General features: G+C 32.7%; 10 protein-coding genes and 1 non-coding gene across 11 annotated transcripts, besides 1 other annotated feature; 6 read left to right on the top strand and 5 right to left on the bottom strand.

Annotated features, from left to right (window-relative positions):
* Positions 1-406: 406 nt before the first annotated feature.
* Positions 407-1,060, top strand: TVAGG3_0620360 (transcription-initiator DNA-binding domain ibd family; the record flags this gene model as incomplete). The annotated part of the gene is made up of 1 exon (XM_051240334.1): positions 407-1,060. The coding sequence occupies one exon, from the start codon at positions 407-409 to the stop codon at positions 1,058-1,060; it is 654 nt and encodes a 217-aa protein (XP_051086921.1).
* Positions 1,061-1,328: 268 nt separating this feature from the next.
* TVAGG3_0620350 (ubiquitin-like family) lies at positions 1,329-2,298 on the top strand (the record flags this gene model as incomplete). Its single annotated transcript, XM_001316289.1, has 1 exon — positions 1,334-2,263. The coding sequence occupies one exon, from the start codon at positions 1,334-1,336 to the stop codon at positions 2,261-2,263; it is 930 nt and encodes a 309-aa protein (XP_001316324.1).
* Positions 2,299-2,775: 477 nt separating this feature from the next.
* TVAGG3_0620340 (uncharacterized protein) lies at positions 2,776-7,407 on the top strand (the record flags this gene model as incomplete). The annotated part of the gene is made up of 1 exon (XM_001316288.1): positions 2,788-7,347. One exon carries the CDS (start codon positions 2,788-2,790, stop codon positions 7,345-7,347), a length of 4,560 nt encoding a protein of 1,519 aa, XP_001316323.1.
* Positions 7,408-8,844: 1,437 nt separating this feature from the next.
* Positions 8,845-9,644, top strand: TVAGG3_0620330 (uncharacterized protein; the record flags this gene model as incomplete). The annotated part of the gene is made up of 1 exon (XM_001316287.2): positions 8,872-9,294. One exon carries the CDS (start codon positions 8,872-8,874, stop codon positions 9,292-9,294), a length of 423 nt encoding a protein of 140 aa, XP_001316322.1.
* An 880-nt stretch (positions 9,645-10,524) lies between these two features.
* Positions 10,525-13,548, top strand: TVAGG3_0620320 (uncharacterized protein; the record flags this gene model as incomplete). The annotated part of the gene is made up of 1 exon (XM_001316286.1): positions 10,525-12,924. The coding sequence occupies one exon, from the start codon at positions 10,525-10,527 to the stop codon at positions 12,922-12,924; it is 2,400 nt and encodes a 799-aa protein (XP_001316321.1).
* A 100-nt stretch (positions 13,549-13,648) lies between these two features.
* TVAGG3_0620310 lies at positions 13,649-13,722 on the bottom strand. Its single transcript has one exon. It is a non-coding gene; the product is annotated as a tRNA-Arg (tRNA).
* Positions 13,723-13,962: 240 nt separating this feature from the next.
* On the bottom strand, positions 13,963-14,490 carry TVAGG3_0620300 (uncharacterized protein; the record flags this gene model as incomplete). The annotated part of the gene is made up of 1 exon (XM_001316285.1): positions 14,039-14,461. One exon carries the CDS (start codon positions 14,459-14,461, stop codon positions 14,039-14,041), a length of 423 nt encoding a protein of 140 aa, XP_001316320.1.
* A 542-nt stretch (positions 14,491-15,032) lies between these two features.
* On the top strand, positions 15,033-16,508 carry TVAGG3_0620290 (WD40 repeat-like family; the record flags this gene model as incomplete). The annotated part of the gene is made up of 1 exon (XM_001316284.1): positions 15,047-16,306. One exon carries the CDS (start codon positions 15,047-15,049, stop codon positions 16,304-16,306), a length of 1,260 nt encoding a protein of 419 aa, XP_001316319.1.
* A 73-nt stretch (positions 16,509-16,581) lies between these two features.
* On the bottom strand, positions 16,582-19,093 carry TVAGG3_0620280 (uncharacterized protein; the record flags this gene model as incomplete). Its single annotated transcript, XM_001316283.1, has 1 exon — positions 17,156-19,093. One exon carries the CDS (start codon positions 19,091-19,093, stop codon positions 17,156-17,158), a length of 1,938 nt encoding a protein of 645 aa, XP_001316318.1.
* Positions 19,094-19,298: 205 nt separating this feature from the next.
* Positions 19,299-21,238, bottom strand: TVAGG3_0620270 (phosphatidylinositol-3,5-bisphosphate binding; the record flags this gene model as incomplete). The annotated part of the gene is made up of 1 exon (XM_001316282.1): positions 19,452-20,423. One exon carries the CDS (start codon positions 20,421-20,423, stop codon positions 19,452-19,454), a length of 972 nt encoding a protein of 323 aa, XP_001316317.1.
* A 544-nt stretch (positions 21,239-21,782) lies between these two features.
* TVAGG3_0620260 (uncharacterized protein) lies at positions 21,783-22,608 on the bottom strand (the record flags this gene model as incomplete). Its single annotated transcript, XM_001316280.1, has 1 exon — positions 21,966-22,586. One exon carries the CDS (start codon positions 22,584-22,586, stop codon positions 21,966-21,968), a length of 621 nt encoding a protein of 206 aa, XP_001316315.1.
* Positions 22,609-23,257: 649 nt separating this feature from the next.
* Positions 23,258-23,807: part of a mobile genetic element that runs on past the window's edge.

The raw sequence follows: 23,807 nt of genomic DNA, 5'->3' as shown, positions 1-23,807 counted from the left end.
AAAATGTTTTAATATTTTATAACTTTTGATAAGTAATAACTTCGACTTTCAATATAAGTTCAGTCCATGTGTAAAATTGGAAATTATCAAGGTAAGTACTATGCAAATATTCCATGAAATCTATCTTCCAGCTAAATTCTTACTTGTGCACTTATCTTCGTTGTATTATACTAAACAGTTTGAACACAACTTAAATGAGAACTCACCTACGAAATTTAATCAAAAAAATCATTGAAAATGCCCCTAAGGACGATCACTGATAGAATTTACATTAAATCATTCTGTACATTTCATTCCTTGATTGAAATCATTATAATAAAATCAAGACCATCTAACGATAAATAGGGGCAAAAAGAAAAAAAAGTTTATTTTTTTCTTCGTTTATTCTCTTCGGTCTGTGCTGAGCATGGGTAGTGAGCCTGAACCTGACTACCTGAGCTTTCTAAGAGATGAAGATAAATGTCAATTTGTCGAATTACGAAAGATGTTTACCTCAGAAGATTACAATTTTTCTGATCAAAATCCTTTCTTCGAAATCATGTCGATAATAAAAGATTTTTCGATTCGCAATAACGAAGATGATGCTAGGCGATGCGCAGTTTGCGGACTATGTTGGCTGAAAACCTCGCTAGGAGTTAATGAATGCCATTTAACGTATTTAACAGGTCAACCGAAAGTGACTATTAGAAACGAGCTAACTAGACTGAACTATATGCCAACTCTGTTTACAAATGAAATCATTCTAAAAATCCCTTATCTGGAAGGAAATATTCCAGAATTGAGGCTTTGGTCTTTCCGTAAAAATCCATCTGGGACACAGTTAGCCGTATCGATGGCGCGCAAAACCTTCAAAACTCAATCACCAAAGCCTCATACTCCAAGTGAGCTTCTTTTCCAAAAGAACTGGAGCTACGAAGACTTTGAGACATATTTGTCTGATTCCCCAGCCAATCCTATGAAAATGGGGGATGAATTCTTTGATGATGTGTTTCTCCTTCCTTTTAGCGATTGGAAGAAGAATCAACCTTCATCAGATGTTTCTATACTACCCCCATTTTAATCCGGTTTTATTGTTTGTTAATTATTACGGTTTTTTTATTTAATTTTTTTAAAACTAGTAATATTATTATGAAATTCAGATTATCCTTTTCGAAAACTTTTAGTTCTCATTTGAAACTTGAAGTTTCTGTTTAACATTTTTGGCAAAAAAATTAATTTATGCATTTCAAAGCTATTATTTTCGACGAAATGGTTTTAAATGTGATGTTAGATCTTTTCTAATGTTGTCGTTTGATGGATCATTCCCAACTTTTTGGGGTGTCACTTTTTAGTGATGAGCGAAACTTATCAAGTTCACTTTAAAATTCTCGGAAATCCTAATATAGAAACGCTTGACCTCCCATCAGATTGTGGATTGGATACTGTTAAAACATTAGTTTCTGATTTTTGTCAAATTCCAATTGAAGATATGAGAATTCTTTTCAAAGGACGCGCATTCAGGCCAGCCGACACATTGCAATCGCTTGGAGTTAAAAATGATGACACTCTCATTGTAGTTCCAAATAGAAAGAACAATCCACCACCAGCTTCTGACCCTCCAGCTGCCCCAATTCCACCTGCACCAGCTGCACCTCAACAAACACAGCAAAATACACAACCAACAGCACCAGCACCTCCACCACAGCAGCAAGAAAACAGAAACCAAGCCGCACAGACAGAATCTCAACAGACAAGAGATCTTAGAAAGCAATTAGCTCAAATTCAGAAAGTCATTGCATCAGTAAATACGTCAATTGTTGAATTGCAATCAAAATTAACAGATCAAAATATAAATCAAATTAATGACGATATCACAAACCTCAAAGCTAAAATAGATACATCTGTTCATTCATTACAAGAACTATCATCCGGTTTATCAGTAAATCAACCACAAAATGCTCCACAAGCCCCACAAACACAAACAACAAATCCAGACGTAGAAGAGTTCGTTCCGAGAAGAGAAGCACCAGCAAATAATGGCAGACCACAAATGCCTCCAATTCAAAATATTTTGGGTTCATTATTCGGAGGAAACAGAGCAGCTAATAATGCTCAAGCTCCTCAAGCCCAACAAGATGCAAATACTACAGAATTATTGTTCACTCCTGAACAAAACGCGATTATTAGTGCAGATGTAGCGAAAATTAACCAGGAAGGATATATTAGATGCACCCATGAGACATATAGAGCAACGTATATTTATTCTCAAACATCCGATCTTTAGAATAAAGCCTATATTATATTTTATTTTTCAACTGATAAAATTAAACAAATTCCAAGGTTGTATGTATCATGCAACTTATTGTATATTTCTTTTTCAATTGAATCTAAAAATTAACAAAAATATTTGATTTCATCTTCGAATAATGAAATTTACTACTCGGAACAGGTATGGTTGAACTGTATGTGTACACAAGAAATCAAAATTGGTTTCTTCCTAATTCCAGTGGAGACAAGTGGAGCCAAAACGATAAAATGTGGTTCGAGATTTTGGTTCATATGATTCTAATGACATATGAATAGGCCATTCCAATCTGAACTTAATTCCCTAGGAAAATGAGTTTTGTGGTTGATATTTAAAATATTTCAGATTCGAATTGTATTATTCTGGATGTTCTTCCTTGTAAATGTGTTTTATAATGTAAGTTTAATCTATTGTTAAAAGAGATATTGTTTTAATGCCATTTCATTTAATTTCTTTCAAAAAAAAATTCAAAATTTTCAAATTTTGAATTTTTTTGGTTTATTATGGGGATATTAGAGAAGTTTCTTTCGATTCTTTCCAAAAGAAGCAAAGATGACAACTCTATATCATCCCAAATAACAAATTCCGTGGCAGGAATGCTTGTAAAAGCGTTCATTTGCGATGAAGATCTACTCGGAAGATTTGGAATACCATTTAAAGTAGAGCACAGTATGATTTCGGATATAAAGTTTATAAACAGCGGACAAAATGGAAACGAAAAGCCAAAAATTTCAATTGAAAATGTTAATTTATCAATATTCGCTGATTATTTTCAAGATAATACTACAAAAGAACAGTTCGATATGCCAGATTACGATCTAGTTATTAACAATTTATCAATCTCGGTTATTTCAAACGAAAATAAAAAAATAATTGAATTAGTAGGCAACAATGTTCAATTTTTCTATCGTATTGGAACAACCACTCTCATACAATTCGAAAGATTCCATTTATTCAATGATTCTCGTTCAATAATCAACCTTGAAAATCTGAATTTCGAAATGGATTCAGAATTTACTTTCGTCATTAAGCTAAATGAAGCAAAGATGGCTTTAGAACACCTCCAAGCTATACTTCTCCATTCAACTTTCAAAGATTTCTTCAAACATCACAGTATCACGTTTAACATCAATCAACTGGAAGCGGACATAGATTATTCATCAAGCGTTATATTCAAAGACTTCATTTTCAAGTATACAGATAAAATAGAATTCAGTTCATCAGAAATTTCAATAAATATTTCATCTTACATGTTTACAATCGAAAATACTGTATTAAAAGGCGATATTCTTACATTACAGAACTTCATTTCCAATTCAAAACAGCTAATTATTACAAAATTAACCGAAATTCCTTTTTGTCAAGTTTCAATTGGGGAATCGTTCAAAGTAAAGATACCTTCACTCAAAATTGAGTCCACAATCAAGTACGTTCATGATTTCAAGAAAACAATTACGAATAATTCGATAATTTCGTTGTTGAATCAGATTCATTTCATCATTGAGAAGTTTAATGTCGAGTTTCTGATCAATGATAAAGAAGACATCTTCCATTTGAATGGAAACGTCACTGCAAATTTAGATACGAAAAATTTCGAATTAAACATCGATGATTTTGTGCTCAGATGCAACAATGGATATCCTATAGTATCAGGAATCTATTTCCATATAAACCAAAAAGAAAATTCAAGATTAAATATACAAATCCCTAAAACAGAAGTATTTCTGATATATCAGGAGGTCGATGGGTTCCTAAGGATACTAAATGGAGCTCGCGAGCTAATAGATTTCTCTGCTTTGGACATTCCACCGAAAATCAGTTTTAATAACCTTTATTTCTACTTGTGCTTTGAAATTCTTAAGAACGAACGAAAGCCAGCCATCAATGTCTCCTTTAAATTCCATAAAATTGAGTTTTCCAAGCTAAATCATATGAAAGTTCGTTTGGTCTTCGAATTTCAGTCCGCTTTCTACAATATTGCCACTTCCAAAGAGAATATCATCCTTTCTCCGACGAAAATCGAGTCTTCTTTCTCATTAGATCAAAAAACTAAAGATTTAGTGATAGATTTCGGAAAATTGAACTTCTATTTGAGCTTGTCTGGCCTTAGACTCCTCAATAAGTGCATTACTCAGCCTGTTCTCCATCAAAATCCCTCATGTTTAGTTATAAATGACACTGTTGAGCCTATTTTCATCTCCGGTACTGACGGACAGCGAATACTAATTGAATCACAGAAGAAAGTTCAGTTCAGTTCGACCAAAATGACACTTTACAAAGATGAAAAAGAATTAACTTACACTTTGTCCGAAATCTCGTTCCCTATGTTCGTTTGGCCGAACTGTATCATGTCAGTGAGTTCCGAAAACTGCGTAAAGATCATCCATTTCGTTTCTTTGTTCATTATCGAAAATAGTTTATGTACAAGAATCTTTTTACATAGCAAGAACTACCTCAACAGGCAGTTAATAACCTTCATTGACCCCGGCTGCAGGGTTCCGATCTCTTATTTGGACAAAACAGCAAGTTTTTACTTTTCTGGTGATGAAAAAGTGGCTTCTAGGGCACATTCCTTCAATATCTTGGATCGCCAAGACTTAATTTACGCTCTCCCTACAAAAAATGGCGAAATGCAGGTTATGATCAAAACATTCCAGGATAATTTGACAAAATCAATGATAATACATGTCAGATCCAGGTTGCAGTTGGTAAATAACGTGCCAAATGACCTTTTATTCGTTGCTTTTAATGATATATACCAAACAACTAAAGTTCTGAAGCCAGGAGAATCCGAATTCATATCGATTTCGACTTCTTCAGCTCTGGAAGCCATATATTTGATACTCAGCGACGTTATTGATGGCCACAGATCAAGACAAACACGAATTAGCCTCACAACATCAGAACCACAAGAAGTTTTGATAGACAACAACAGGTTTTACGTACAATACAATGAGGAAAAGCTAGTTCTCAGTGTTTTCTGCTCAATTTACGTGAAGAATAAGACATTACTTCCAATTACAATGAAAGGAAACAACGGAAACATCCTTGTACCTCTTAAATCCGATCTAATGATCCCGAGCGATAGATACATGCTCCCTCATTCAAGTTTCATAATCAGATTGAATGATTCACCAGTAAAAGTGACAACGACGGTTGAAGTTGATGTAAACTACACAATTCAGGTGACAACATATACCAAGAACAATACTAAGTTCGTTGAATTCCAGGACTTATTTATTATCAGTAATAAGCTGAAAATTGGATTTTCAATAATTGCGATGACCGAACAAAGAGTTTCTCCTGACGAAACTACACCATTGAGAATATTTGGAGATAGGACAAATGGTTTCTCGCTCAAAGTTGGCGAATACTACAGCGCAAACGTATTTTGTCTTACATCTCCTTGTGCAACTACATTACAGCTAATGTATAATGATAACAGGATGTTGGTTGACTTAACAATCGTCGAAAATGAAGGAACGATGATTGCTACGATATCAAATCCAAGATCTCGGCCGAGATTTGCAATTGTCAACGACACTGAGTTTGATTTATTCGCTCAGCAACTTGAAGAAGTCATGCCACTACTTATTGAGCCTCATTCCAGCTCAATTTATGGATTTGATACTCCAAGTACTTCAACTGAAGTTATTTTAACAATTGAAGGTATTTCTAACTCTGTAGATTTCAGTAGCACTCAATTCTCCTCATTTTTCTCACGAAAAATTGCGAATACAAGAATTTATGTGAGTGTTTACACGACAGAATGCGGTGTAAGGATTATGTACGTCGGCGGACAGTATGTACAGCCAGAATTAGATGTTTCAATCAGAATTATCGTTCCAAACATCACATTAAATTTAGTCAACGAAGATTTAGTTTCTTTCATCGGATTCAGTCTTTCAGACATCAACTGCAGCTTGGCGAGATCTCATCTCTCAATTCTGTCTACACTCAATATCGCAAAACTCCAGATAGATGACCATATAAATGATAAAACAGTGTTGGTAACTAATGGACACTATTTTATTAATTTTGCCGGCCAATTTGCCACTTTTCCACCTTCAATTGAAAATATGACAGAATTTTCGTTAGCACTAGGAAAGATATATTTCGGACTAGAAGAGAAATATATGTTCAGTGCTTTCGAATATTTCAAAGTTTTGTATGATATTCTTCCGAAATTGCCAAAGGAAAGGAGATTGTATATCATGTCATCGAGCATTTCGCCTACAGAAATCGAAGGAAGGATCGAGAAAGCTCCAGAAGAGTCAACTCGGCAAATTGTTTATCTTCATAACTCATTGCCTGTATCTTTGAAGGGATTCCTACCTGGAATAAGCGTTAAGACATTTTGCGGATCATTCGAGACGTTCATATCTATCCTTTATAACATGACTGTCAACTTTTATGATAATATGAACAGATCTCTCCAAAATCCGCCACAATCCCAAGCTAAATATGAAATGAGCATCCCATACGCCGATGTCAATGGCTTCGAAGAGCTCAAAGGCTTCATAGAACAGCCATTTGACCCATTAGTTGGCAATTACTTGATGTTTAACGGATTCCCACAGAACAAGCAGGTTGTTGTGAAGACAATATCCACGTTTTCGCAGGTAAAAGTCGGCCAATTATATGATAATTCGATCCAAGAATTTCCAAGTATTCTTTCCGAGACTCCTACAATAACTAAACAGTTATCCTTCCCAATGGGAACAATTAAGCTCATGGCTCCTGAAGAAAGACTGATGTCTCGAAGCGAAATCCCTGCAACAAAGAAAAGAGGACAACTTAGAGCTGCTTTTAACTTCAGAAATGGAGTTTTGGCTGTGTACAAGAAGTGCGTTGTTACGAGGATTGACGAGAAAGAAATCGAATACGCGAAGTCATCGATAAGAAACATCACGAGAGATGGAGTTTTCCTGAAAATGGAAGGATTGAAACCAAAGGATCCAACGTTTTCTATCGAGTTTTGTTGTGTTGATGATGTTGAAGTTCCTTTCAACATCTTAAGATCTATATCTTTAGAGTATGAATCAAACTATTTTATTGTTTAAAAAAAAGTTATATTTCTAGATTTTTTATATTTTTTCTTATTATAAAACAATGATTGTTTCTTCTCTCGCCATCAAAGAACAACTCTATCCTTCTCTTCTGGAGTAGATCCTTTGTGAAAAGCACAACATAATGAAAGAGCATTTATAATTCTTCTTAGAGGAAATGTCAGACAAAGAAATGAAGTGTGTAAATTTGGTTTTACAGAAAGATAATCATTTTCTAAATTCAAGCGAGTTTAAAAATAATGTAGAAGCATAACCAATGATAGAAAAAAGGCATACACTTACCCTAATAAGTGAATGGATGTGTGTTGAATTATTTGTGCCATTATGTTGTTTGTGTAATGTGAATTGTTTCATATTTCCAGCCAATTGCTCAATTGAGTTTTGATATCAAAAGCTAAAGAAAGCTAAACTAGCCAACTCATCCAATACATATGGATTTGAATCACAAAGCATCAATAAGATTTAGCATTTTCTAAAAAAATAAAATTTTAAAATATTTATTTCAATAAAGAGGGGATATCTAGTGGATATGAGTCTCATATATGAGTATGATATTAGACTAGGAAGATTTGCTAGTTTCATTCATAAAAAAAATCAAGTCATATTAATATCGAATATTGAAGATTACTGGAATCAAATTAAGTTATGTATACTTAGTGAAATGAGAAAGATACATATAATGATACACTTGTGCATTAATCTTATGAAATGAAAATTTGAGATTACTCATGATAGCGAATGGCGAGGATATATTACATCTATGTATCTTGTGAAATATATGTACAAAGGCGAAGTAAGCATATCTAAGAAGTTAAAAAAGATATTGGATTGAGGTTTCAAGGGTTTAGCGTCATTCGAAATAAGAATTGGTACTGAATTATATTGATCAAGCAATTTTCTTAGAAATGGTTGCCTCAAAATATATCCAATGATGTTGGAAATTTAATTTGCAATTTTTATCACAAAAAAATAGTATTTTTGAAATATATATCTATTTGTAATATTCTATATGATATTTACGAATTTTAAAAAGCAGATTTGAGACATGCAATTTGATTCATCATTCGATATTATAGGGAAATTCAAATATGTTGATTTTAAGCTCCCTCGGTCGATTGAATTGAAATCAATTTGATCTGTAATAAAATAATGTAAATTTTTCTATATCGTTTAGATTGAATTATGTATAATACAATATTATTTTTCAAGTTTAATTTGATTTGAGAAAAAAAATTTTGAGAGCATGATGAAAACTTGTATAAAAATAAACAAGATATGTTACAGAATTGTCAACTAATGCGTTATATAAGAAGATATTTTGTTGATTCATTGAAAAAAAACAGCTGTTTTCTCTGAAAAGATTCAGATTGACACGTTTTTTGGACATTTCTCATCGGCAGTTTTTGATAAAAGAATACTTTGTTTTATCAGAAACAGATCATGATATAATAACTTTCTGCGAGCTTCTCAAAATTTTCAATCAAACGTTTTCTCAGATTTCGAACGTAATCCAACAAAATGGCTTCTTTCGATCTCTATCATCCCATCAATGAAAAGGAAGACTTTTCAGATGCGGATTGCCTCGAATTAGAAGTATTTATGGAAAGTAAAAAATTATATATTAGATCCAAGCTAAACGAAATCCCCGTCTTCGAAATTGAGGGCGATTACACAGATCCGATGATATCTAGCATCATTGAGTCAATTCACTTTGGCATTTTAAGCGACAAGATTTGTGAATTGTTCGAAGGCTGTTCATCTTCCACCATTACTCCTGCTGTTAAGTGCACAATATTTGATGAGAGGAACCCCCAAGGCAATAATTCCGTTGTCTATTTAAAGAAGAAGCCATTCAAAGAAGATGTTCTTCGTTCAGCAATTTCGGTTGCATCACCATGTATTCTAATTACGGGATCAAACTCTACTAAACTTTGTTATTAAATTTCATTTAATTGTTCAATATATTGTTGAATAGCAAACTTTTTTCGTTTTACTTCTATTTTGTTATATATAAAGATTTGATGTTATATATTATTGGCCATATATTTGATGACATTTCCAAAAAAAATCAAACTATATACTCCAATGATGAATTTTCGTTTAATTTCCAACTGGCCCCAAGTTTCTCTATTAATTTCAATAGAGCAGATCATAAAACGAATGCGGATATTATGATTCGATCTAAAACTTTTGTCAATAGCGAATGCATCGATTTAATGTTTTGCAACCGTTTTAAATTTCAATGTTATGAATCTATGTGAATGATATTTTGATTACAAGTTAAATTCTTTATATAAAATTTTATTGTCATGCAAAATTGCTATTTAGCGGCTAGTCAATTTAGAAATCAGAGAGATTACTCTTGAATACAAAGATAATTACTCTTTATTAATAGGTGTTTACTTTAGTTTTGAAACATAATCATGAAATAATGATTTAGAGCAGATACAATTGAACACAACAGTAATTGTATCGAATTAAATTAGTAAAATCGCTCGATTTCCTATCTTTCAAGTTTTCGATATTGAGATTGGGCCAGTCATTCGATTATCCTTGTATAAGAAGTACTGTTCGAACTATTGCATTTATTCTAACATTATCATTATAAAGATCTATGTTATTCGGAAATTGAGAACAATATTTGTTATTTGTTGTTAACTGGCTTTATAATGATTTTGTATATGTGCTATCATATTAGTTTCCAAAGTAATTTTTGCATAAAACATCTGTTTTTCAACCTTTGTTCTAATAAGAAATGACGTTACGAGATAATTTTGTCATAAACAGAATCTCTATAAAACGCACATGCTTTTTAAATGAAATTTTAGATTAAATAACAAGCTCCCTCAAAAAATAAATTAGCGATCAAATGTTAAAATAAAGCTAATGGAATGTAAATTTAATGGTAATTCATAAGATTGGATTCAGAACTAAACCGCGAAGTTTTGTGAAGGCGCATAATTATCTAAAAGTGAAATTAGCCACACTTTCACTTTTATGCTAAATTCCTGAACAGAAGCCGTGTCATTTCAAAAAGTCCACACAATTTGAATATATTATTTTGAATAAAAAAATTGTTAATGCTGATAAATTAATTACACATGTTTCGCTATATAAAATCAATAAAAATTGTTATTGAATATAAAGAATAATTAATCTTTTCAAAAACTGATGAGCTCTTTCAGTCTCTCGGCCAGTGACGAAAGAAAGCCTGTCAAAAACGTTCCACTTCATCAGTATAATGTTCAATTTTCCTTCGCAGCTGATATAATTATTAATCATTCCAAGACATTTCCAGATGGCGGTGTAACAATGTCTGAACATATGATAACATTGAACAAGCGAAGCTTATTTGGTGGCTTTTCGGCAATAAAGTATATTCATATACTTAATATTGATTATTTTAACTTTACAACTGATAATATTATTGAAATTGGTTTATCAGATTCATTTTACGGAATTAAATCAACAAAAGAGAATATTTTGAGATTTGTTAGATACTTCCATAGGAATTATCTGCTTATTAATGGTATTATCCCAACAAATCTGAAAATCAATTTTTCAATTGAAGAAAGTTATAATATTATCAATCCAGGCATTTTCCTCTCTCTATCCAAAATGTTTGAAGGCCTCTACAATGCAAATTGTTCTTTAAGAAATTGTACATATTGTCATGATGTAGTTCGATTCATACATAAGCTTATAACTCAAGAAAATTGCATTGCTGACTTCTCCAGGATGCCTTTAAACTTGATGGATAATACTTATTCCACTGCAATTGAATTGGCACCAATCTTTGACACTTTAAAGTTCTTCCCTACGATATCTGGTATCCAAATAAAAGATGTTGGCAGACCGGACTTCTTCTATGCAATAGCTCCTTACGTTAGAGAATCTCCAAACTTAAGATTGATTTCCTTAGAAGCCTGCAACGTTTCCAACGGTTGTGGTGAATTTGGTGTTGCATTGGCAGAAAATCCCAACTTACATCTTGAATATTTGGATATATCTGATAATCCATTCGAAGATTTAGCACCGATTGCAGCCGCTTTAAGCCGAAACAATGGAAATCTTTGGTACTTAGACTTTTCCAATTGCAACATGTCTAATTATGCAATGACAATTGCGATGTCAAGTTTAATTGAAAATCAAAACCTTTGGGACATTATTCATCTCGATTTTCGTGGAGCAACAGTCAAATCAGACTCTGTTGACCTCATTCTCCACTATTTACGTACAATCGATCAAGCAGATCATCATTCTCTTCGTTTCTTATCGTTTGGCAAGCTGACAACTCGTTCTGACGAAATTATTGCCGCGCTTACTAAACATACTCAACCAATTGAGACTTTATATCTCAATGGATCAAAATTTGACAAAAATGGAATTGATAATTTGCTTGAATTCATTTCAGAAACGCGAACACTCAAAGAACTTGACTTATCAGACACAAACCTTACTCCTACTGACATTTCTGATGTCATTACTGCGATTGCTGAAAATAGAAATATTTTTGATTTCGAAATTAAACTTAATAACTTAGGATTGAAGGGAGAGCATCTCGATACTGTCTTAGAAACATTTAGCAAGTACTCTAATTGCAATTGGACGTGTATTTCCTTAGATAAAAACGGAATGAAACCAAATGACGTCAAAAAACTCGCCAAAACGTTCATGAATATGCGGAAGCTCACAGGAGTTTCTATATCATGCAACATGAAGAAGAACCAATCAGGAAATGTCGAAGCAATCGAAAGTTTGTTGAATTTACCAAACTTGAAGAAGCTCTGGATCCATGGAGATGACAAACATTACATTGGCCCGGCCTTGAAGAGAGTATTTCCGAAGGTAAAATCGAAAGGTTTGTTACTTTTCGACTTGGCATTTAATCATATCAAAGACGAAGGCTTAATTGAGCTCCAAAGGATGATAGAAGGTAACTCCATGTTATATGAACTCACAATCGACGGCAGCCATCCACACAACATCGAAACAATTAAAGGATTTATGACACAAGCGGCCAAAAGCAAATATTTGAGGAGAATGAAGTTCCCTGTTGAAGATGTCTTCTATTTGGTCAAGCGCCAGTCGAGTAAAGAAGAGCGAGAAAGCGTGTTTCGTGATATCGCCATAAAACAAAACGCAATTCAAGACCAACTGTTACGAAATCAGACTCTTAAAGGTCTCCACAGCGATCTCAGCGAACAAAATATCCCAGAACTCGATGAAATGCTGGATGAAATGACTGCAAGATGCCATGATAGATTGTCTATCTTCAACACTTTGAAACACAATGGTGCTTTGCTTTCTATTGGACTTCCTTTCCCTAATTTGAGTGAATTCGAGGACCAGGAAAAGAATATTCAGACAACTGAACCAACAAAGGAGATGCAGGACTACGGAATAACAGATGCTGCTGTTTGGTTGAATGAGAAACCAGATGAAACATACCAGATGCATGTCAAGGCTATTAATATAAGAAAAGGTCTTGCAATGGAATCTGGATTGGCAAAGTACGAACCAGAATCAGATAATGACTTCTTCGTGGCTGAATCTGGAATAATGGTATAACTTTTATATGTTTATTTGTTATATATAAAACTATTTAGTGTTCATGATAAAATATGAGTGTTTTTTTTAATATAATGACTTTAGAACAAAAGGAGAAAAAAAAATATAGAGTAATGTCGTTCTAATTGTTAAATGTGTTTGGAAAGAAAAATAATGCATTATCTTAGTTACTTCATGGTTCTGTTTTGCATTAAAGAATATGCTGAAAAATGATGTTTCATATTTAATTCATGAAAATAGTGTTTGATTTTGCTTATCTTTATTCATATTGCTTCAGTTCAATAAAATATAATTCTATCAATGTTGTTTGGTGATGGTAATACTATGCATTAGATAGCTGAAGAATTACATGACTTATCTCCTTCATTAAATTGTTTTAGGCATCAATACATGCATAATAGAACTTTTGGATTTCTTGTGAAAATGCATCAATGATAGAATAATGTTATACTCATAGATCTAGAAGTGATAAAGAATAATGGAAATAGTACAAATATAGATAAGATGTATCACATCATAAGATGATTCTTATTTCTTTCTCTTTGTTGATATAATTCAAATGTTCTATCCTCTATGAAATGATAGTTGTCTAATTATAGATATGTGAAAAATACTCTAGCTGAGTGATATCTAAGATGAATATCTCAATCCAGGAGTGAAAAAGCGAAAAAAACTATCGTAGAATATGATTAAGAGTATCCTTAGCTATCAGGAATGAAAAAAACGCGCCGTCCAGGACTTGAACCTGGACTCTACTGCTCCGTAGGCAGTCGCCTTATCCAATTGGGCCAACGGCGCTTCACAATAGCCTGTAAAAATTTTTATTACTAGATAAAATGAATTTCTTTCAAAGTTACTCTTTAATGATTCAAATTGTTAAAGTGAAATTTAATATATAAAATTTTATTTTACTGTTCGAAATCTATCTATGGTAACGATAGTGAAGATTACCATGAATAATATTTTTAATTCAATTCAGTAATGAGATAAATCATATTATAGGAACAACGTTCCTCGTTCACTGAATGTATAATTAATCTTGTATGAGCTCTCAGTTAAATATTTAATTTAATATTTTGATAGATTTATAAAGTAACTAAAAAACAAAGTATAATTATTTGCGGCAACTTTGGATGAAATCTGTAAGTGCATCAAATAGTGAATGAATTGCTTCTGAAGACTCTAACCAGCAAAGTTGCTCTTCTATTCCATGACTAAACCTAATTCGTACTAAATGAACATCGTTTTGATCTACTATGTATTCCTTTATTGCTGTAGCGCGAGCTTCAAAAACAATTCCTTCAAGTTTTGAGCGAATGCTAATACGCTTCCTGTAATAGTCAAGATGGATGTATCTTTTGACTGATCCGAGAATGATTTGTTTTTGTAGGATATCAAAGGTTAAATAATGTGATCCAAGAAGATCTGTTGGACGTTCGTATGGTTCGAATTTTTCTGGATTTGTTAATTTGTCTTGGCACTTGAATTCATCGGGGAATGGTACAAAATATCCAGAATATAACTTAGTTTTTGTCATTTGATAAAATTTGTCACTTTTTTGACCTGAAATAATCATGTAACAACTAATTTTCCTTGTTTATGACAAATTTAGATAATTTACTTAATATTAAAGAGATTCATCGTATTTTATCTTTGCTAAATTTTCCAAATTTTTTAGAGTTTTGATTTTTTGATTTCAAAATTTGTATTTTTTTCTTTTCATTTTTTGATTTTTGAAAAAAATTTGGAGCTCCAAGGTCTTGGAATGCATGTTTTAACAGTATGAACACATAATATATGGTAATCTAAACGAAAAGCAACCAGAGAATTTTCATAATATCAAAGAGAACATCAAAATCTATTTCATTTCAAGGTAACCTTTACACTTTAAACAAAAATCAAGCTTCAACATTATGGAACTTTAGAATTTAAGTTTTATATCTTAGTCAAAACTGATATGATTCTTGTTATGAGTGAAATGAAATAATTATATCTACACATTGATTGGTACAATAATGATGAAAATGGAAAGTTACAGTATTGCATACATGTTGGTAAACAGAGACCTTATTCTTTTTGATTGAATCATTCTAAATTCAATTTTGTCACTTTTTAAGAAAATATGGGATTATTTAACTCTATTCCTAAGCGTATTAAAGAACTTCATTTTTCAAAAGATCTTTCAACTCTATTCAACTCAGCTAGGATTAGGAGTGATTTCCCATATACAATATTTTATTTAGGAAATACAACCTGTTATAAAGCAGAACCAGCATCAGATTTACCATTTTATTTCTTAGTAACGAAAGAAAACGAGGTGCATGCATTAACATACGATATTTCTGTTCCAATGTCTCATCATTCGTTACAAATTGAAGAAGAAGTCATTCATGTCGCAAAATTGCAAAATAGTATTCACGCACTTACACTTAAATCAGGTAAAATAGCAGTTATTACAAATTATGCAGACAAATTCGAAAGAAAAGATTATTTCGTTAAAAACGCATATATTTCACTTCCTTTAGATGAAACTCAATTCCTTTCAGTTGGAACTGACTACTCGATTGTGCGAGTTCCTTTTTCAGGCGAAATTTCCTACGCAATGCAACCAATTCGAAATATCTCAGAGCCACCGATAGATGCTCTAGTTGTTCCTACAAATCCTCAACTAGTGGCCCTAATATCAGATAAAATCTTAATCGTTTGTTCTTTGGGACATTATGGAGTTACAACTTACCCAAATCTTGGCGAAGGGTTTGTTAAACTCGGCGTAATTAATCCAAACTCACTACTCGTACTCGCCGACAAAGGAAAATGCATCTATTTTATTAAATTAACAATTGAAGGCAAACTTGAAGGCGAAAAGACCAAAATACCACCAAGCGGGTTCCCAGAACCGATGACAATGTTCGAAACCCACGACAGAACGTTCTCAGACCCTCCAATGAAAGGTAATGTTTCACTTGCTTATTTATGCAACGGAAAATCAATTACGTGCATCGATTCCAACATGTTTTTCATGCAATACCAGCTACCAGAAGACAAGACAGCTACTCACATCTTCCAATTGAACTCAATTCCACATAATATTTTGTTGGTTGCTTGTAATGATGGCAGTGTTATACTTATAAGGCTCTCGCAGGATAGAGGTGCCAATACTGTTGGTTCTTTCTACCATTACGAGCTTCAGAACCTTCACAACGCGCCAATAAAATACATTCACTCAGCAATTCCAATTATGTTCATGACAATAGACGAAAACAACAAAACTGTTGCATGGGAAAGCTTCCCCAACTGGTGGTGGGCTCCAAACTACTTTGACATGTTCAAAGGCGTTATTAACGAGGGAGAGAGCAATGACAGCATGGCAGATACTGTTTAATTGTAAGTAAATTATTTCGATGTTAGTATTAATTAATTTTTGATATAATTTTTTTGTATTATAGGTGTTGTCGATTAGATTTTTTATTTTGAGTACATTAACTTTTGTATATATAGATCATTGTGTAACTGTTTAAATCGCGCGGTTGTGTTATTGTATGCTTTACTATAGACAAGAAACCAAATTCATTAGGTGAGGAAAGACCCCCATAGAAACTCGCTCGAGATAGGCGAAAAAACTTTTGTCACCTTTTATAAATCATATGATTTGATGCTATATATTGATAAGAATAGCTATAAAATAATGAACATATCATGGTTATAACATGTCATATAAGTCTCTTATTTAAATTCTTTGATAAAGATTCACTCAATATTTAGGCACGAAAACGACATTGCATAGGAAAAAATAGATATAATTGGAATTGATTTTGGATTGAAAACAATCATGTTTTTACATCAAAATGAGAAGGTAAATAACAGACTTGGCTGATGGGATGTTGATAGTTAGGAAATTGTATGTAGATGACGTATATTTTTGTTTATTCATATTATCATGTACCAGAAAACACCTTTTTTATCGTTCTAGTTTGAAATTACAAGAGAATTCATATGTCTCAATGATGAATATTCCAATTTTCCATAAAGCAATTCCTTCATTAAACACACTAATTTATGATTGAGAGAATGCATATTTAGAAGTATAATACCAATGCAATGAAATTTTGGACCATTCACAAAATCCAAAATTTTTCTGAAGACTTGAACACTAAATATTAGAAAAAAACTAAAGTAATTTGGATAAAGAAATAATCATATAATATCTATATTTTTAATATCATATAAAATGTTATTCCGGATCTTTAATTTGGTATTCTGGAGCGCACATTCCAGAAGTCATTGCATACATATCATATTTAACATTAGAAAGATCGATATTCTTTGACAAAATGACCATTTCCTGGCCAGTATAACATTTGAAGATTTCTGGCATTTCTGGCTGTCTGTGTTCGACAGATAATGATACCTGTTGACAGTTGACCATCATAGGATTCGTCATTTCCAACATTTTTTTGACATCAGCCTTATTTTGCAGATAAACAAGCACATCCATTCTATTTCCAACGAGTCTGAACCTAATTTTCGGATTATTCTCTTCATCCTTGACGAATTCGCAATTTGAGAACAATTGAATTATATCCGAAATTTTATTTGAACTATAGGACAAAAGGCCTGATACAAGGATTGGCGGTGGAAGATTACCCATTTGTGTTAACTCTGTTGTCTCTTTTTCTGCTTCTGCAATTAATTTCTTCTTCTCATCTTCGAAAATATTTTCTATCTCCGAAAGAACGAAACTTCTTATCAAAGGGATACTCACGCAGCTTGCCATTTTATCCAGGCACTCTTGTCTCTTCTGTTGGAACGCTTGTTTCCTTTTTTGGTCCTCTTGTCTCTTTTTTAATTCTTTTTCTTCCTTTGCACGCTTAGCCATCTCTTTCTTTCTGTTGGAAAGCGTTGGTTTGATGATATGCATGGCATTGGACTCCACGTAGTTGTTCAGAAGAAGCTCAACAACTGATTCAATAGCTTCATTTTGGATATCTTCTGGAATGGTCTCAATAAATGAAATTGTCTTGGGAGGTGACGGTTTCTTGGACTTCTTTGGATGGTCAAGGCCTTCAAATTCCTTCATTTCGTCAGGAGTAAGATCATGGATAGAAGATTTAGGAGTTTTCGGAGGTTCTTTGGTATCTTTAGTATCTGCAGGTCGTATAGGTTCTGATTTCGAAGTAGTTGGGACGTTTTGAGGAAGATTTGGCTGTATTGGCTGGGAATTTTGAGAATTTTGCTGTTGTTGGGCTTGTGGTTGTATTGGTTGTGATTGAGTAATTTGAGGTGATGCTTGTTGTTGAGTTTTCTTCGGTTGTTGTTTGGATGAATTTTTTGATTGATTTTCTGTAGATGATTGAGGTTGGAATGGTGATGATATTAAGTCTATTAATGGTTTTAATAATGTATCAGCTCTATTCATATCTTCTTGGTCATAATTAAGTAATCTAGTCTTTGTAACGCACTGGCGAACATCAATTGAAGGAGATCGTAATACATTCGATATAACAGGTGGTATTGGCATATCAATCGGGTAATCTGCATTGCTGAATTGCGGAAATTGAGAATCTAAATGTTCTCTAAAATCGAGATCGTCTGAATCTTCCTCTTCATCGAATGATATATCGTCTTCTGATAAATATGGCGCTTTGATTTGCATCCTCTGCTGAAGAACAGGCTCAAATGGAGTTGAAGGTTGAACTGCAGTGGCATCAAACTGTAATTTAGTAGTCATATTGTTTATACTATCGTTTTCATTGCTAATTATATCAATATGCTTCTGTAAAGAGTCAGCAAATATCGCTGGATGACAATCACAAACGTGTTGTATTCCATCTTCTTGCTGAAACCTTGCATGACAGATATTACACTCCCATTCATCAAGTGATGCTCGAAAAATGTATGATTCTGCTACTGAACAAATGAAACTCATCGAAGATTGATAATAATCATTTGAAACATTGTTTAATAGTCGACTTATCTTGCGTTTTTGCTTCGGATTGATTCTAATGCCATCTATCGAAGGAGACCAATCATATGAGAAAAAAGAATTTGATTTAAATAAAAATGGTACATATGGTTCAGATCTACCGAGACCGTAGCAAAGCCCTGTATCACTGGCTTCTTTCGCAAACTCAAATAGAATCTGAGAAGGTGAAATTTTTAACTCATCCATATTTGAAGACGATAGAATGTTTTTAGTAAAAATCTTCACATTAATTCATATGAAAACATATTTACCATAATCTAAAAATCCTGAAAATTATGAAATTTAGCAACTATGATATAATATATAAAAAATTTATTCTAAATTATAAGAATTCTTTGGTTAATACTCATAAAATGAGTCATACAGAAGAAATTAGAAATGTATTTCCACTCTGATTAGTTCAATTATTGTTATTTTTTTAAAATCCATTTGATATTTTCACAACAATTATAAATATTATAGGATAAATGTTAAATAATAAAACAGTGAAATACTAAGAAAACGCTATATGAATAGATTTAAATAAAACAAAACATAAAAATAATTAAATACTGGGACAAAACATTTTGGCTATTGTTGGAAGCATAATTTGACTCTTGAGGCCACTTTCGCCAGTATTGACGTCAATAGAGTATATCAGACAAGCTCCTTTCTCGTTTGTAAGGCACAAACTGTGTCCTCCTTCGAGAATATGCGCGCGAATGGTTTTAGAGCCTTCAAGAGGTACAAGGACCTCTGCCTTTGGTAGGAAATAGCCATCGCTCTCACTCTTTTCGCATTTAAAAATATGAGCTGTTTGATGCGAACTTGTAACGCTAAAGAAGCGTGAATCTGGGGAGAAGGACACATGTACGATCTTAGCATTGAAGAATCCGCGTCGAGATTCTTGAATTAGTTTACCATTTATATCATATAATCTGACAATTGTTCCTTTGATGGATGTAGTAGCAATATATTTACCGTTGTATGATATAGATGCACATCTGATACCAGATTTTGCAACTCTGAAGGTAGTTGTAGGAGCAGAAGATGGAATTCGATGAATTACGATATTTCCTTCAGATATATCATCTTCATGAGAAAAGATACAGTGACTTGGATCATCAGGAGTTGATACAAGTGAAATTGCTGCTGGTACTGATGGAGTTTTTAATGTATATAATAAAATTAAAGGATTTGATGAAACTACAATAGCGCCAACATCAAATACTGCACAAGCGTAATTTCTTGATGAATAAAATTCTAAAATATCGCTGGCCACTGCAATTGATGTAACTTCGCATTTTTCTCTATAATTATAAAGTATTAATGTATTGGGTCTTGCCTTATCTACTACGAGTATATGCTCATCGCCGAGTGGTAATGTGAAGAAAACGATTTCAAAAGGAAATTCGATTAATAATTCTTTTTCTAATGATTTTGTTGAGAAAAATATAACACATCTCTTGTTCCTGTATGCTACTTGCTCTACTTCAGGGAACATAACTGTTTGCGGTATCACTCTCTCATTTGACATCGAAATATAAAAAAAAATTTGAAAAATTTTATAAAAATTTTGAATGATTTACATTTTTGCATACTCCAACAATTTCCAGTCAATGTATTACAATTGATGAATATTATTTCTATAAAATGTATTCAAAGAAACAGAAAAACTTTCAAATTAGAAGATATCATTGTCTGAATCGCTAACATCTGAGCTTGATTCGTCCCTGATCACCACAGACGCGGCAAAGATCTCAGCATCAGTTACTGGAGCATACTCGCGCTTCTCTCTAATTGGAGTTCCGCCAAGAGAACGGCGAATGGATGTCTTACGTAGTTTCTTCTTAGCGCCATTCTTAATAGCGTTAAGAAGTTCGAAGTGAACATCTACGAACTGTTGGTCACTTGGTACGTTTGTCTTTCCAACGACCTTTTGAATCTTCTCAGCCTTCTTAACGGCTGGTGGTGGGGGCGGTGGAGGTGGTGGAGGAGGAGGTAATGAGGTCGGTGGTGGTGGTGGAGGAAGAACAGCTTGTGATCCTTCCTTCTTTGTCTCGAGTGTCTTAACATTTGTTTCTGCTTCCTTTATTTCTTCCTTTAATGCTGCGACATCATTTAAGATTTCGTCTTCTGCAAGTTTAGATTTCCTGCGAACGCGCGTTACCTTTGCAGCTGTCTGCTTGACTTCTGCATCTTTAGATTTCTTTCCGAAAATCCTTGAGAAAAAGCCTTGCTTTTCCTCTGCCTCTGGCTTGTTTGGTGTGATGTTTTCTGTTGATATATCTTTCTTCGCTGTGAGCGGACGGGCACCTCTACGGCTCATCTTCGATGAAAAATGATGATAAACGTACAGATATTCAATTAATTATTTTAAACGTATGATGTGAAAATATTTTTTTACATGTGACCATTTGACAAAAAATAATTAAGAATAAAAGATGTACACACTATTAAGGATATTAAAATGAGATTAAAATTGAATGGTAGGCACTGTACGTTAAATTGATTTTGGACGATGAATTTCATATCACCCTGGTAAGTTTGAGCATTTACAAGGTCATAAAATACGTTAAGGACCTTTCAATTATGAAAAATCATTACGAAAGATCTTGTGAATCATATATAAACATATAAATGGATTATTCACTCGATTGCCATTGGCAGCTAAGGCGGCCAATTATATATCATTTGCTTGTTTCTCTGAATAACAAATCTAGATGATAAGTTTCTGGATCGACCTGTCATATTTTTCCCAAAAAACTATTATTGGCAGGAAAAAAAATTTGCGATTTCAGGTATTTTTTAACTACCATCATGTTTTACTCATGAATTTTGACTTGTTTCTGAAGCGGAGATATAAACTGTAATTGATTTGTCAATAGGAAAGTATGATCAATGCATTTCATTTTGATTTGATACATAGCAATCAACATCATTCTTTGTGTTGACACGCTCGATTTAAAATAAAACATGTTTCAAGTTTTATATATCTATAATAATAATATTTTACTAATAACAAACAAAAAACCCTATAGGAGCATGATTAAAAGTAAGAATAAAACCATACTATATTTCATTTAAACAGCCAGCATTTCTCTTTCTGCGAAATTCGATCTGCAGGGACCATCGATATGTAATAAAGGCCAAAATCTTTAGTATTAAATTGGCCTTGGCGAACAGGAGGGATATCTATTAAGTCAGATGTATCTGTGTTAAAAACTTTAATATATTGATGTGTTTCTTCAAATTTTGAAAGATCATTAACTTTTTTCTGTATTAAAAATGTAATAAAATTTCTACTCTGCTTTATATTTGGAATAGAATATAGTTGCCAATCATTAATCGCAATTCCAAGTTTGTTTGAAGCTAATTCGTAAAGTTCTGGGTGTACTTCGGAGCAAGAAACTAATCCAGCTCTAATAAGGGTTTTAACAGTTTCCAAATCGATTGAAATATTTGCTGAAATGATATCTGGATTTAAAAAGACATGCTTTTTAAAAATTAAAGCACCCACATAAGGGAATATGTCAAATACATCTGCTTTCATTTCAAAACAATCAGAAAGAAGAAGTTTTAATGGTTTGAATATATTATTGATTGTTTTTAGAGTTGGTAATCTACCAAGTCTCTCCTTACACATTTGTTGAAACTTTGTCATTGTACTCAGCTCGACAAGATTCTCATCGAGCTCCATCAATAAAAGTTTTTCAGAAAAGTGACAATTCCAATATGAATCAGAAAATCACTCTGCATTGGATAAATAACTCTGTACTTGGTAAACATATGAATATAACAAAGTTGCTCTATTTATGGTACTAAGTTATTCGAGAAAGTATGGCATCATGGAGACTATTCTGTATATGAGAAAGTCTTGATTTAAGTTTCCACTCAAACTTTATTGAATTTTCCAAATTTTTACCATTGTTATATATATATATATAGTGTTTAAGTGGGGAACTTTGATATTTTTTTCCACACCATAGTAGTTTCACTTTTTGCGTATGAACTCTATATTGATTCTGGCTAGAAACTAGAGAAATTAAAAATTTTCAATTTTTGGCCCATTAAAAATACCTTTTTGAAAATAAAAAATATTATTATTAATTGTATGTGATGCTTGACATATATTCATAAAATCATGTGATTTGGAGTGATTGGCAAAAAAATCTTGTCCATCATGTAAACCTCGATGTCACTTTTGCGGCCGCGCTCCACTCGGCCGCAAAAGTGACATCGAGGTTTACATGGATGGGTTCTATATATATACAGCTTGACCGGTAGAAAAGCGGATCGATTTTTATCAATAATTGGACATTCTCTTTTTAATAAAATAAACATATATTTATATGGGAAATTAGGGAGATCAAAGGTAACTAAACTACTTTCGCCGATCCGATTTGCTCCATATTTAAAATATAGCTTGCATATGTAGAAGAAAAGCTAATTTTGAAGTACGCCCGAAATCCACCAACAGGATTTCGAGCTACTAAAAAGGTACTTTTAAATGTGATTTTTTTTATAAAAAATTAAATTTATTTTAAGATCAGACTAAAAACTAATTTTATGGAAAATCTATATCGACAAATTTATTACTTATTGGGTATATAGATTTTTTGATTATGGCGATTATGTCTGATATGCTTCCAATAAGCCAAAACACATTTCATACTGATTTCTATAAAAGGTATCTTTATTATAGAAGTGTAAGCTATATCTGTTTGTTTTTTTATTATAACAAATTCAAAATTCTCTTATAAGGACTAGATGAAATCTGTATTATTAAATCATTAGCTAAATGAAGGTTCAAATAGAAAGTAAATATCAATTTATATGATACTGAAACCAAATAGTTCTTTTAATAAAAGATAACACGCTGAAAATTATTGAGTATTTGCAAATCTCAAAAATCTATTGG

The sequence above is a fragment of the Trichomonas vaginalis genome, chromosome III (assembly GCF_026262505.1).
Source record: "Trichomonas vaginalis G3 chromosome III, whole genome shotgun sequence".
NCBI lineage: Eukaryota > Parabasalia > Trichomonadida > Trichomonadidae > Trichomonas > Trichomonas vaginalis.
This window is presented reverse-complemented; position numbering and strand designations above follow the sequence as displayed.